General features: G+C 36.1%; 3 protein-coding genes across 3 annotated transcripts in view; 1 reads left to right on the top strand and 2 right to left on the bottom strand.

Moving 5' to 3' along the window:
• Positions 1–1,602: 1,602 nt before the first annotated feature.
• On the bottom strand, positions 1,603–5,023 carry LOC110455521 (NTF2-related export protein 2-like). The gene is made up of 3 exons (XM_021505701.1): positions 4,973–5,023; positions 1,989–2,133; positions 1,603–1,760 (listed from the first exon to the last, which is right to left on the bottom strand). Exons 1-3 carry the CDS (start codon positions 5,021–5,023, stop codon positions 1,603–1,605), a joined length of 354 nt encoding a protein of 117 aa, XP_021361376.1.
• Positions 3,421–10,926, bottom strand: LOC110455495 (putative ankyrin repeat protein RF_0381). The gene is made up of 2 exons (XM_021505665.1): positions 10,839–10,926; positions 3,421–9,900 (listed from the first exon to the last, which is right to left on the bottom strand). The coding sequence occupies exon 2, from the start codon at positions 9,697–9,699 to the stop codon at positions 8,170–8,172; it is 1,530 nt and encodes a 509-aa protein (XP_021361340.1). The 5' UTR covers positions 9,700–9,900; positions 10,839–10,926; the 3' UTR covers positions 3,421–8,169.
• A 1,043-nt stretch (positions 10,927–11,969) lies between these two features.
• The window catches only part of LOC110455520 (DNA-directed RNA polymerase I subunit RPA49-like), a 17,967-nt gene continuing 14,203 nt past the window's right edge, over positions 11,970–15,733 (top strand). Inside the window, exons 1-2 of the mRNA XM_021505700.1 lie at positions 11,970–12,119; positions 13,869–13,978. Of these exons, the coding sequence (XP_021361375.1) occupies positions 12,068–12,119; positions 13,869–13,978 (162 nt within the window). The 5' untranslated portion in view covers positions 11,970–12,067. The remainder of the gene's footprint in view (positions 12,120–13,868; positions 13,979–15,733) is intronic.

Raw genomic sequence — 15,733 nt, 5'->3', positions numbered from 1 at the left:
GGGTACCCTAGGGATCATTATAACTTGTTTTATTGTACTTAATATCATAACTTTGTGTTGTTCAATCAGACTCTTGTTGTTAGTGAAAGCTAAGTGTCTGGTTGAACAAGACTAAATTATAACTGTTTTACTGAACGTATGTACAATGTATTTATTAGGTCCCCTTAAAAGTCTCTGTAGGATACAGGTACAGTATTAAGTGTCGCGGTACTGGTGTCATATCAACAGACAGAAAATGACTCTGGTAACCCATTTCAAAGTTTTATTACAAAATATAGACATTTATGAATGTAGAAAGGTCCATCCATTGTGACAATCATTCATTTTACAACAATGAAGGACAACAAGAGGCAGTGATATAATACACAGGGTGGTTTTACAATCAAAATCATGTTGCCTTAAGATATTCAAACTGAAACATGTTACATTATTACAGTTATCAGAATGGCATATCATAACATAGAGATTTTAGCATAAAGTCCAAGACGAGTAAATCTTACAAAATTGAAACAACTTTTCGGTGTTTGACTAAGCTGCTTTAATGTTTGCACCATTAAGAATCTCACAATATCAGCATCCTAGTACAATACAGAGGTTTACGTTAATGACTGTAAACACTTGTGCCAAAACTGTAACCTACCAATAACAGGGTGACTCCATGAATATCTTTTTACTTTGAAGATGAATTAAAATGTAAGAAATTGTTTGGTTCGGGCAATGTTAAAACCCACCAGTATAAGCCTTTAGAGTACATGTATATCAAAATACAATGATATTGCCTCATAATAGAAATCTTGAATCTTTTTGTTCACAGTAACAAGAAAATCATGGTGCTTCCTAGGCCTGTGGGTAGTGCTAAACATCAACTGGAAGCCACCTTTATGGCAAAAAGATAACCCTCCTGGCTCACAATAGGACCAGAGAGTTTAATTCTTTACTTTCCTTACAATATTTGAACACAAATAATTCTGAATTGTGGTTTTACTACAGCACTTCAGCATCTGATAACATGGCATGTACAAACACCTTGTAATTAAACCAGAATTGTTTTGAAGTTTCTGACAATTTATCCAGCAATAGGTACCTGCCTGTTAAAACCCCACTCATAGATATTGTGATTTGATAAAAATGCCAACAAATAATAATCCATTGTCCTGTACTGACCCAGCTCACTTTTAGTCAGAGATGTGTTAGCTCCTTAGGCTTGTTGCAGGGTAAATACAATACACAACAACCTGTCATGTTACCATAACTACCAGCTGCCAGGTCACCATAACAACCTGCCATGTTACCATAACAACCTGCCATGTTACCATTACTACCTGCCATGTTACCATAACAATCTGCCGGGTCACCATAACAACCTGTCATGTCACCATCAGTACCTGCTATGTTTCCATAACAACCTGCCATGTTAACACTTTAAGGTAACCTTGTAATGTCCATGACTGAGTAATGCATCTCCACAAAAAAGTGTTGAGGTTCAGTCCTACAATCTAAAACTGTCACAGACAATGCCGTACACATTCTGTTGCTATTAGACTGTAGTATGTTGAGATCAAACTCAGCCCTGGATTTGTAGTTGGATGCTGTTTGCACCAGTCACTCCTGGAATCTAAAACTGTCACTGACTATTTTCCATACATTATTCAGAGAGGTTAACATGAAATTTTGGTGGAATGCTCTAGTTTTGCTCCCCTGGTATTTCACCGTCCCAAAGGTCTTGATTGCAATCGTCATCTGACCTCCAGAAACCTGATCTGTAATGACAATATGGTAAGACAGATATCAAAACATGATGACACACCAGGAAAACGGGCACGATAAAGACCTAGTAAACCAGATCTGCAAATAACTTCTAACAAATGAAGAGAAATGCCAGGATTTTAAAGTGTTATAAATGCCAAACCTGTGTTCAAGCTTTATTACCAAACTTGCTTCTGAACTCTAATATCAGTTAATCTATTATATCTGGAAGTGAGATTTACCTATGAGAGGCTGACAGTCTAATGAGTCCAGTGAGTGTTCTGAAGTTGGCAGTGTCTCGAAGAACTTGAGGATCTTGTCGAGGCCATTGATAGCTGTGCCATTCCACACCAGTGTGGCGCTGTCCAGGTACAGCTTCTGTATCAACTGTAGGGTCAAACAGTATCATTTTATAGTCATGGATTAAAGATCAAACAGAACTTCAGCTGCCAGTTCGGAGATTCAAGGTCATATAGACAGACATTGAATTTAAGTAGCACAATCATGAATTGAATATCAGCTATAAAGTTCAGGATTTAAGGTCATAGCATCACTGCTACAACCTTGTAGATAAAAATTTACATTTTTAATATCCATCTGAAATATAACAATACTAAGTTGAACTAAAGATTAAACAGATTTTGACTACTTAGTCTTCTGTCAAGTTAGCTGCAAATTTATAAAGTTCAAAGAAAACCTGTACTGTAAGCTGTAGTTGGGTTATCACATAATGATTCCAGTTTTGAGCCCAGTGACCTTGAAGGTATGTAGTTTATTCCAGAGAGCTACATACTTGCAACCTGTATTATTATTGTCGGCATCACAGTTCATTAAAGGTAGTAGGATTGTGTCACCATTTCTCAGTAGAATTTCTTCCAATTTTGTAGTTATATTGCGTTGAAGTAAAGAAAATTTTCTGCCACAAAAAAAAAATAGTTTGTCAGAATTTAAAGGATTTGAAATGAAAATTTATGTAAAAAGGAGTGAGTTTTGTAAAAAAAAAAAATGAAAGACACAGTTTTAGGCAAAATAATGTCAATAAAAATGATACTGACATAGATTAGTATTGCATTAATGTATATCAATTTAATAAATGCTGAAATTGTGTAAAAATAATTATCTATAAACGTTTAAAAATTGACATTTTATAATAAAACCATGTACATATAGTAATTGCATGTAAAGAGTTATCTTTCTTGAAAAACTTCACAGTAGTGAAATAGGTAGCCGGTTCTTGAAGTACAGAAAAATGGACACATGTGACTCATTGATAAAAAACAACTATATTAATGCCTGGATTGCTTTGAAATACTTTAATGTTGAGATAACACACTGTTCTGTCAATAATAAACATGCAATAGTTATATCAGTTTAATATTAAACATCAGAATATGCGGAAATTGTGATACTGTCTCCCTACATTGGATTTTCAACTAGGGATGCATTTCCTATTTCCGTTTTTCAATATACTCCTATGACCTTAATCCATTTGACCTCGAAAGTAGGTCAAGGTATTTCAGTGAACAGCCCTTCACATGACTTCTGGTCTCTGAGTTTAAAAGTTGCTTAAGAAATAAAAATGAAGTGAGCCGAGCCTGGCATAGACATACCCGACCCCCACCTTTGGTAAAGTATATATTACGCTAGTTAAAATAGTAATAAACAAAACATATGGAAAGTTTTTGAAAATAATTTTATTGAAAGATTGTTAGTTTTTTTAACCAATAGTTGATAACACTTGAAATCATGATCACAAATTTGTTTGAATTCACTTGTGTAATTAATGCTTTACTGACAAAACACAGCCAACATAGAACAAAGCAATCATGTAGGCCAGAGTTGATGCTATTTTCAGCAGTGCAGTATTACCGATATTTCTACTATGTCATACTTGATTAAATGCAAGTAAATCATATAAAAATGATAAAAGAGGGCATTACATTTTAAAAGAGGGCATTACATTTTTTACTAACGCTTTAAATGCATTAGATCATCAGATGTATAGTAACGGTACACCTTTGTGTGAAGTCAAAGATTGTCCATCTATGAATGTATGAATGTACATTATCTATATGAATTATATATATAGTTACTTATAGTAGATAACCAAAATTGTTGACACCCTGGTCATAAAGGCAAAGGTAAGATAATGGCCCTCGTGGTGAATGTATACAAAATTTTGTCATCCGTAACTTTGAGCAAGTTACATAAAATTAAGCACAACAACAATTTCAAAGGTGTAGCAATGTTGTTTACTTATAATACAGGAGAGTTCAAAGTAAAACATTCTACGTACATGTAAAATTATTTGCCCTAGAGCTGACAATTCAAGTAAATCACTCATGAATCATAAACAATACATTTGCACTAATTACTAAATAACAACACTTCACAACCTCCAGGTAAATAAGACATTTACATAGCATAACAAGTAAAGAGGCCTATTGGCGTTAAAGGTCACCTGACTGGTGCCATTTTTAATTAGACCGAAAAAACAACTAAAAGTCTGCATTCAGATTTTGAAACACATTGCCAACCTCAAGGATCCCTGTTCCACTGTACTGTGGTTGTCTCTATAAACAGTTACCTCATTTCTATTTAGATATAACTGTAGCACATGTACAGTTGGGCCAGGACAGTTCTGTTGACCAGGTATCTCAATAGGTTAGAGCAATGGTCTGGAGTTCAGCGTTCAAATCCCGGTCTAGACCCGCTGGATATCTACTCTCAGAACACTTGTTGATTATATTAGGCAAAGTATGGTTTTCTTTTCAGAAATGATTTATCAAAGATTTAGTCATGCTCTAATATAAACAGTTTCCAATACTGAGCAACCGTTTTTGTAGTGGAACAGTGATCCTGAAACTTCTCTTGAGTAGGCCCAGCCCATCACGCTCTTTTATACATTTGATTCCTCAGTCCCATGGATGCTTCATTAATAAATTTGTTAAGCTCTATCAGCTCCTCCGAAGAGGTAATTGAGCATATAAATGGATAAAACACAAAAAAAAGAAGATCCGACTACCTACGTGTACTGTAGGTACCCAGTAGTACAATTTGGGAAGTTTGAAATGTTAATTGTCGACAGAAAATTTTTTGTGTAACTTCTTTTACGATGGCCTCAATATTAAACTTGGTGCATGTATTAACCTGTAAAAATAATGTAACAACATTTGGTTGGCTATGATTCCAGTCTATTTCTACAAAGTATTCGCTAAACACAAACAGATCCTGAGGAAAAACTAATGTTTATAAATTTGGATCCTATGTCAGCCATCTTGGAATGTGGTAATTTAGACAACAAAACTAATACCTGGTTACTATAGATCATTGACCTTTCCTGATAAACTCAGATAGAACTTTGAAATTAAAATTGTGGATAGAAAGCTAATTCATTGCACATGTGAAATGGCTGGCATAGCTGACATGTTGAATTTCATAAATTTGGGTCATTTAATGTCTAAAAGGCTACTTTCAATTTGCACAGTCTAAAAACAAATCAATAATATCACAGATATATTGCAAAATAGGCATAACCATATAACAAATTACAAAATCCACCAAATAGCATACCCATACTGTAATGAACTGCTTTCATATGACAAGTACAGGCAATATTATGCCAACTGATAAAAGAATGACCTCTTAATACAATTTTCTCACAATCATATATATATATAGCCAGTGATTGCCCTCTAAAAACAGTTCATTGACAGCATTACAAAATGAAAGGCTCATGGTTAGGGATTTGTTTGGTTGCAGACATCATAAACTAATCCATTGCAAGTTTAATAGACATTGGTACTTTGAAGATTATATAAGAACTACTTCTCTGAGATCAAAGTCATTCAATTCTACCACTGTGTTGCCAAATATTCACTTTTACTTTACTCCTAGATCACAGGATTCTGCAACAGCTTCCAGCCTAGTCAACTTATATCATCTACAAGGTGGCACTTGCAGGGATTTTGATTGTCACAAGAAAATTTAGAGTTGATATCTTAAATAATCTATGATAATTAGAGCAGAACCCTTGGATTCGGAAATGGACTGATCGAATGATTGTATTAAAAGAGGCCCAGAGAGATACTTTTTACCACACTGGGCAGTGGTTTTCATTTAGGGACTCCCTTCTTTGGTAATTATACAATTTTAAATTAAAAATTACTGAATGAACAGGTTTTATATTTTCATTTGGAAACTTACATTATGATGACGTGCACATCTGACCAAGACTATCTAAATTGTAACAGTGCTATATTCATAGGAGCATCACATATACAAAGGTATGATCAAATTCATGATGTCTTGAATTCACAAGCCACTAATTCTACAGGAATGTGAACATTTTTATCATGCAATTACGGAACAAATCAGTCTCCAAAAACAGACCAATATGAGTGCAATAACAAGTTTCAAATTTTCATTTCAACCCTGTACTAATGCATATATATATCTCCCCCCTCCTCCCTTAATTCAAAGCTATTAACAGCCACATTAGCACATGTACTTAACACAGTGGAAGCTCATAGCTGTGTTGGTAAAATGTATTACTAAACCTGTAATGTCATGTCTTTACAAAAGACCATATTGGCTGTTGCATATAAAATTATTATTCAGTTTGTTACATATTGGAAATGGATGCTTTTCCAAGACACAGAAGTTCCCCAAAAATGGATTTAAGAATTTCAATTCAACTAATTTTATTCATGATGGTATATATGAATAGGATTGAGCAACAGGCTAAGTCTTCTGTATCAGTTGTATCCTGATATTGATAACGAACATGACACATATTACAACAGAATGTGCATGCATTGTGTAATAAAATATAACACTGTTGACATTTGGATATTACTTTCACATGTCAAGGAAATGGGAGGCGATCCAAGACGTCAGTACCAGCTTCTTCTTACATATCTAAAATATCACAAGCTTGAGAAGCACCATTACAACCTTTCGTCAGATTAATCCACTCAGTCACACTTTCATCATCAATACTCCATGGCCAGGGGTTATGCTCACTTAGCGTACTAGTTATAGTGAGCGCAACCCCTGGACGACCAAGGATGCACTTTCATGTACTGTCTTACGTTAATTACATATAATTCCTCAAAAATCTTAAAAAATCTATTGTATGAACAACAAGTTCGTGAACAACACTACTACTGATAAACATAAACCATGAGATGTGTAAAATACATCTTGACAAAATCTGAAGCTGATATATCCCTGGCAAGACAATAGGCAGTTATGTGTACACGTACTGCCAAGTTCTCAACAATGAAATGAGGCATAGATGGTCAAAATGCACGACAAGCCTGAAAATTGCTTGTCATATTAGAATGCAAATTTTTCAAAGTCATCAAAATACGATATAATGGCATTAAAACTACTTTAAATTGCATTTCAATAAATTAAGTATACTAGTATGTCTTTTCTGAGTGTATCTTAGCTTCCAAAAGGTGTTTCTGAAACACTTTAAAATTTCAGATACATTGTAAGCAGTACATTAATTCATAAGAGTTAAGTGTGCTACAATCTGTGCGGGTCATAGTGGTCATTTGCTGGCTGACCTGGGCAAATACAGGTGACTTGGCAAGTACAGTACAATGTCACCTCCATACGGTGACTGATTGTATTTATACATTTTATCATAGTTGATGTAATAACTGCTGCTAAAGTCATACATTGTAATAGTCTATAACTCAACAAATATTGGTAAAAGGTTTTAATAATCTACTGTAACTAAAAATAACCGGTACAATGTATATAAATCTAATTTATTTAACATTTCATAAGTATCAATAAAACTGATGTACTGAAGGCGAAATATCTAGTTCATAATTCATAATTTATACTGTTTTTAAAAAACGATTTAATACGTTCATACATGAACTCTGTGTAGGTAAAAGAGACCTCTGATATTTTCACCATCATCTGTTTGGTTTGACATAAAATCAAAACGACAAAATCAATTAAAATTCATAATATAATAACAATCAATTAGTTCTCACAGCTATTGAAAAGACAAGTGAATTTAAAATAAACTGAATGTTAGCTTTATATTCTGTAATTATAAATGACTATATATTTTCACAGAATACAAGGTAGTTAAATATTCCCCTCCTTCCAGCCTACAGACAAAACATTTCAATACTCACAACAGTCACTAAATGCAATGCAAATGACATTATAAACTTAAAATGACTAATGTAAGCGAAAAAGCTTACTACTTGTACAAATGTAAAATCATACCCTTTTCCTGTTATAATGAAGAATAAATGTGACAGTATATATATTTGATTAAGAATTGATTCCTTACATGTTTTGAAATACATTTATAATTGAGCTTCATAAACAAGTTTATATATGTTATGTATGAGTAACTATAAAATTTCAATAAGAATGGTAACAAGTGACTTAGAGTTGGAGAGTGGTACTCAACAGTAAGTGAGGTACTAGGCTTTGAGGTAAATGATTTTCTCTCACTAGTTCTTGCACTTTGTATTTTATATCGAGTCCTAGTATTTTACGGATCCTTACACACGACACATGGCGTAATGACGGCACATTCTGTACATGGCTGGTGAACAGTTCCCCAAACTTAGCCTCATCCAATGCCTTACCAATGCTGAGAAGGTTGTGAAAGTTAAACTTTGCTCCAGCTTTCACCATGACACTTAGGGTGTCTAGATCCTTGACCATCTGGGCAGTCACCAAAGGGCTGCAGTATGGTGGGTAGTCCATTGGGCAGTTCTCCTGAAGTAAAATCTTGACCAATGGCAGTGAACAATTTTTGACTGCGTGGAACAGTGGATTCTCGCGGAGGATGAGGTCAAGGGTCACCTTAGCACCTAGCTTCAGCAGTAAACGGGTCATTTCTGTGTCACTATTGGAGACTGCCACAGTGAGAAGCGACAGTTTGGATTCTGTACGCAGGTTCATGTCACCACCATTTGCAACCAGCATGGGGAGAATTTTCATGTTGTGTTCAGTGACAGCGAGCCATAGTGGGGTGGTGTGGTACATGTCCATTGCGTTGGGGTCAGCTCCATACTTTAACAGGTGCTGTACACTCAGGTCGTCACTTTTTGATACAGCAATGTGAAGTGGAGTGCGCCCAGGTGATGTGGAAACCTTAGTGTCAGCTCCAGCCTTCAATAATGTCTCAACAGTGTCATGGCGTATCTGATTCTGACACATGACACGCAGTAAAGGGCTGTTGCCTTCTTTACATATGGCATTCACATTGGCTCCAGCTTTCACAAGAATCTCTGTAAGATCTTTATCCTTTATCACTGAAACATGCAGTGGACTGATTCCTGAGTCGGGACTCAGATTGACATCACAGCCAGCATTGACCAGCAGGTTGACTACCTTTACATAACTTTTCTTGTACTGGTGGCGGAAATGGAACAGAACCTTGATCAGGGGAGTTATGCCATGGTTGTTCTTGATGTCTTTACAATCCGAATTGTATTCCAGGAAAAGTCTGACAGCATGGTAGTTACCAGACTTACAAGCCAAATGTATGGCCAGATCTCCAAGCTTGTTTCTCTGCATCACATCTGCTCTGTACTTCAACAGAAGCTGCAGAATTGCAATACTCTTGGACTTTTCCTCCTTGTGTTGCTCAGACAGGATGTGTATGGCTCGACAGCCTAGGTGCCAGGGCTGGATAGACATCCCTGTCCCTATGAAGATGTGATTCACATCCACCTTTTTCTGCTCTAACAAAGACTCAATCACATCAATGTCTTTCTCCAGGACAGCCTGGTAGTACTCTCGCGTGTCTGGAGACTTCACATTCATTGTCATAGTCATTTGGAGGATGTGGTTTTTTATATCAAAGCTGCCAGAGTCGTTTGTGTCCTCCAGGCCAATGCCAGTGTAAGGACACTTACTAGAAATCTCTCCATCTTCCACGGGAACATGTCTGTTTTCTGCCATTTTTTTAAAAATTCAAATTTCAGTAAAAGATAGCTTTTCACAGAAATTACCAATTAAGAAAGTTTTACAGTTTTTCCTTCTAACTGCATTTGAAAGTTAAGGTTCATCTCACACCATCAGATGTACTGCACATAACATTGTGTTGACTCAGTTTACAGTTGTCAAGCACCATAGCAACAGTTAAACGTCTCCATGGAAACCCTGTCAAAAGGAGGAGACCGTCTTAGAATATACACAAATGAATTTAACCTATGAAATTACACTTTCATGATATAATTAGGATTTTGCAATTAGACGTTTTCAATCATTTTGAAGAAACTTTTATGTATATATATGTACTTCAGATTACTGTCTAAATAGAAGCCCCATGCTCAAATTACTACCATTGACTTTGTGGCTTGTTTGTGGAATGTTTGTAATTTTAACAAGTAGATCTCCTGTTTAGACCATTTGACAAGGTTGCCTTTTTAGACACATTCTGCATTGTACAATTATCATCAATGTCAGACACCTGTTACGTTTCTGAAGACTCTGTTCCCTTCAAATCATGGCCCCACACAAAGATAAATGATATCAAGACAATGGTAAATCTATTTTGATATGTTGCTTGGACAAAGTTACCATATTGCCAAACAAATATGCAATCATGATTTTGAAATGTTGCTACAATGTTTAATCTAAATGTGATTTATAAGTACTTGCAGTCAAAAGAATTGCTGGAAAATTAGCTGATTCACAGCAGGAGAAAAGTGGGAGGGGGGCTTTTCCAGAGAGAATAAATAATATATTTAAAATAGTCATACAGTCTGGCAAAATTTCATAAAGAATAACTTGAGAATCAGGGTTGAAATTTATCACCGCATTTACTTTCATGAAATATTGCAAGATTCTGTGCATATGAGTCAACGTGTGTTTTTCGTAAATTATGAGAATTTTAACCAGGCATTGAAGAATGTAGCTGAAGTTTTCTCTGGCTCATTCCGTCCAACCACACTAGATGTCTACCTTAAAAAGTCACACATCGAGAGGTAACTTGAGACATGTGGTACAGCCCTTGATAAAAATACCTGTGTTGACTCGGTCCAAATCAAAACATCCATCAACTAATTAATATTAAGGTGTGTATGTATCATACTTACATGTCGCTTCTTATCAAAGCTTTCATAAAACAACTTTGAGAAAACTTCCCCTGCTTCGCTTGCTTGTTCAACTTTTGTCTGGAAATCCTTTAAGAAAACAAAATTGACATGCATCAGTCTGTATTGGATAATCAATTTTCAGTAACCTATCCAGATATCACATTTTTACTTTGTGACAGCAATGACTAGAAGATAACTTCCTTTGCAGTGCATTTAGATAATGTAGCAATGAACAAATGCAAGAAAGAAATCCAGTCAAATATTTTCGGACCTAGACCATATACAAATGTAAATGGTAAACCGTTGAGAGCTAAATTAGACCTTGATGAAACATCACGAGACGAAACGGTTTAGTAAAGAATAGAATCACAAGACGAAACGGTAGAGTAAACAAATACAAAATAATTCGATCATGATGGAATGACTATAAAAAAAGACTATGACTGACGGACTGATACTGGAATGGTCATGATCACCTACACATAGGCTTACTGCCAATATTCAACATTGTTCAACCTTATATCACAGGAGCCTGAGGTTCTGTCAATAATGAATAATAACAGTAATACAAAAAAAAACTATAATGTGCTTAAAAAATAGGTGTTTTTTTGTAAACTTCAGCCCCTTCAGGCTCATGTGCTTTTATCAACACTAACCGGTTATCAGAAACGAATAATGAACTACTGAACAAGTTTCACCGTTTTAGAATTTCAAGAATGGTTTAAAATTGTTCATGTTTCACTTAATCTACTGTTTCTATAGCATAAATAAGCACATGCATAAGGTGATTCCTGTAAATCGTTAAAATTTCTCCCAAAATTGTCTTACCGTTGCCATTTTCCTTTACCTTCGATGTTTTCTAGAGTTTCATAAGATCTAGAATCCTTTCCGAACGATGTGAGGTATTTATTAAAATTAAATTCGGACGCATGTGCACAATTCCGGGTTTTATTGCTAAACAGTGTTACCTAACTGTACCGCTGGGAAGTGTGAAAAAATACTAAGGGAACTTTTTTGCACTGAAATCTTTGTTAAAAAAATCAAGAAACCTGAAAAAATGTTGCAGGAAATAAACAATCATAGATGCATGCATCCTTTATGACTTTCATTTCCGGATAAATAAACCATCCCCTACTTTAGAATTATTAACTATACAATAACTTCCGGGAGTTCACGCACGTGTTCCAAGGCGTATTTCTGACAGAAAAGTTACCTTTTATTGAGTGACTATGACGGATGTGACATTAGAGGTTCCAAGCAAAAGGAAATCGATTTTGATAGGTAATGTTACTTTTGTGAGTAATGTAAAGTCCGGATTCTTGACAGATTTATTCTGAAATCTGACAATTTTGATAAAATATATTGAAACAGGAGAGGAAAATATTGCACGAAGATCGGGATACATCATACGAACCCTGGAACCCCTCGAAATGTAGACAGACGCTCTACCACTTGAGCTTCCTGGTCCCCGGCAAACGACTATAATATTCCTAATACAATATTTATATTTGTATAGCCACATGAACATGTATACATTATTTGATGGTGAGTTTCCTCTGGCCCTGACAGCAGACTTTGGACATTTTGACACCAGACATCTATCTGTCAAAATGTATAAAGTCTGGTGTCAGGGCCAGAGAAAACTCGGGCTACTCTACACCTACATCTTCTACTGTTCTATACAAAAGCTGATCATTTCTCAGTGTTGTGCAGCGCTTTGCCAGACTTAAATTATGTGACAGGTTTTAAATATGCATGTATCTTTATTACAACAGTAACCATTAAAATTAGGTGTATTAACAAGTGGTTAACAAGTTCTTTTCAATAGTGAGACTGAGAGTTCTACAATGAATTCAGTTCAAAAAATTATTTATTTTGATGAGGAAAATGAAAATAAAAGAAATAAAAAGACCGTGTTCCTTTAAATATGTATACACTTATGTGACACACAGCAAATCTTTATACCTTTACATTGATCATAAAATTTATAGTCTTGAAGACGCTTCTAAAAGTTCTTGATCAATCGAGTCCAAACACACGTGTGCCATGTCACCCATTGTAAAAATTCAGTTCATCATCATCTGAAACTTGTTTTATAGGTGTGTTATAGTCATATAAATTACATATCTTAACTCTGATGTTGTAAGTTGTTACTTTTGTCAGTATCTTTAAAGATTTTGTCCGGTGAGGCTTTGTTAACTTTACACTAAATTACAGGTCAATACGCAGGTCTGACAAATTCCATTCATCATAACAGGGTCAAATGTTCAAATATCAATTTAAGATTTGGTATACAGCTTGCAGGTGTATTTGATAATAGTGATATCTTCTGATATCGCTTACTTTATTATGTATTTTTAAAGAATTTGTCTGGCGACACTTGCTGTCGGTTGAAGACGTGAATTATGAAGGAGGGAAATTGTGAGGAAAACCTGTGCCTAAATTTGTAATGGGGGGAAAATGAAAATAATAGTAATATTTAAAAGAGTGTTTCTGTCGGAGAGGAGATGAAGACTTACAGACAGTCCTAGACTTGAAGGGATGTACATGGTCTATAAATGGATAGTGAGACACCTGAATTTCAATGCCTCCAATCGGGGGTACTTCATCGACTTGTCAGACACACTATTAAAACTGAATCCCTGTCCAGTCTGTTTTTTTTTTACCTTTGATGTTGCAGATGTTATGGAACAGAAATGTGTGTCAGTTTCGTTTTATGTGTTATTTACCAAGTGACCACTGCAAGTTGATACCTATGTAAAGAAAGCAAAACATTTCAGTGGTTTACTATACAATTATGTCTTTATACTGATTATTAATTAGATGTGATTTTGACATAGGTGCAGAACTTTATGAAGGTTCTGTTTACACTGGATTCTGTCCATTTCAAATTTATCTTAAATGTTCAACAATTCAGAAATCTTTACAAACTGGCCAAATTTTATGGTACCAGCAGTGTCCGATTAAGACAGAATGCACTGCAAAATAATAATATACCTAATTATACAGTTTGATATTACATTCTTCCAGCAAACTTCACAAATGGCCAAGTTAATAGGAAGAGATGTGATGACCTGTCCATTGGTCATTTTACGTCTTCACAGAACCGTCCTGGAAGCCAGAAAAGGAAACAAATACTGGTATGTATAACATTAAAACAGAGGATAAATAGAACTGTAAGTAATAATGACAGACCTCCCCAACATGTGGGAGATAAGGGTAGACAACTTGAGATAAAAACGGTCAATTGTTCTTGTTCTCCTGTAGACTTCACAAAGAAGCTTAAACTCAAACATATTTTCTCACATACTTAATGTAGAGATTTTAGCTCAAACTCAAATCTCCTATAGACATAACATGGAGACTTAAGTTCAACATCAGCTTGAGACAGACTTCAGATTGTGGTAATATTGGNCAATGATACAATCAAAACAAACACCTTCATCATCACTTTTTCAACGCCAACACTACCCCAAATACTAACAATCGGATACCAGAGGTACAACGTTTCCGTCTACATCCCAAATCCATTGCGATGCCGAAACTGTCAGAAGTACGGTCATCACGAAAAGCTATGTAGACGAAAAGCGATCTGCCAGTATTGCGGCCGTGAGGGTCACACCGAACAAAATGACTGTGACATCGCCAACCTGCGCTGTGTCAACTGTGAGGGGAAGCACGCTGCCTCTTCTCGCGACTGCCCTACCTGGAGCCAGGAGAGGGAGATATTACGGGTTAAATATACCCGAGGTGTCTCTTTCCCCGAGGCCAGGAGGATAGTCGGGAATGCAGACATTGCTACACCCTCTTACGCACAAGTGACTCGAGGCAAGGCGCCGGTTGACAATGTCACGGTCAAGGATGCTTCGGTTCAAGTTTCTGATGACATACCTGCCTGGGGCTCACAAGTCCCAGACATGGCTGGGCAACAGAACTTGAAAATCCTCATGGGGGACCCATCCCGTTTCACGACTTTAACCAAACCATTCGAATCAACCAAACCAACCAAACCAATCAAATCAACCAACCCAAACAACCTGTCAAAAGCAGCATCACCCTCAAAAACAGCATCTTCATCAAAACCAGCAGCACCATCAAAACCAGCAGCACCATCAAAAACACCTTCCTCTTCAGGAGAAAACCCTACAAAGGTTGGCCCATCTAGGGCATAGATGCGGTCGCAGCGATCTCGCTCACTCACATTTGTTCCTANAAATTGACAAAAGAAACAGCTGGAGAGAAAAGCACACACTCTCTTTCATACCACATATAAAGTATCTGAAGGATAAGTGTTCCAAGGCGTTAAACATTATACGAGTCCTTTCTCATACTGATTGGGGAGTGGATCGGNCACTTGTGAGCAACTCAATAATCTTGTCTCCCAGCTCCCAACACCATTCATAATCCTTGGTGATTTTAATGGTCATAATAGCCTGTGGGGTTCTCCCAACACAGACGAGAGAGGAAGACGTATTGAGGAATTTATAGATAAAAACAACTTGTGCCTTTTTAACAACAATACAAATTGTACCCCTACTTATTTACACCCTGCTACAGGCTCTCGTACCCACATTGATCTATCCTTATGCCATCCATCCATTTTACTTGACTATGACTGGAGGGTAAATGATGATCTTTGTGGGAGTGACCACTTCCCAATTTTTCTGAAGAATATTGGGACTCCTCTTGATGATCCTCTACCTCGATGGAATATGCGCAAAGCAGATTGGGCCCAATTCCAACACATGTGCATTGAAAAACTAACCATAGACAATTTTACTAACCTCGACGACCCTATCAAAACTTTTACTGAAACACTCACTTCTATTGCCCAAAAGACAATTCCAAAATCCGCTCCAAAACCTACGAAGTTCCTTTTATCTGAAGAATCTTTT

Source organism: Mizuhopecten yessoensis, unplaced genomic scaffold (genome assembly GCF_002113885.1).
Source record: "Mizuhopecten yessoensis strain PY_sf001 unplaced genomic scaffold, ASM211388v2 scaffold8233, whole genome shotgun sequence".
NCBI classification, from domain to species: Eukaryota; Metazoa; Mollusca; class Bivalvia; order Pectinida; family Pectinidae; genus Mizuhopecten; species Mizuhopecten yessoensis.
The sequence above is the reverse complement of the archived record's forward strand: the minus strand, read 5'-3'. Positions and strand labels throughout refer to the sequence as shown.

Coding starts and splice junctions, on each gene's coding strand:
- LOC110455521 (XM_021505701.1), bottom strand. CDS start 5,023: ATGGCTGACATAGGATCCAAATTTATAAACATTAGTTTTTCCTCAGGA. Junction 2,134..4,972: donor TTAGTTTTTCCTCAGGATCT/GTTTGTGTTTAG, acceptor TTGACCCTACAG/TTGATACAGAAGCTGTACCT. Junction 1,761..1,988: donor AGACTGTCAGCCTCTCATAG/GTAAATCTCACT, acceptor TTGTCATTACAG/ATCAGGTTTCTGGAGGTCAG.
- LOC110455495 (XM_021505665.1), bottom strand. CDS start 9,699: ATGGCAGAAAACAGACATGTTCCCGTGGAAGATGGAGAGATTTCTAGT.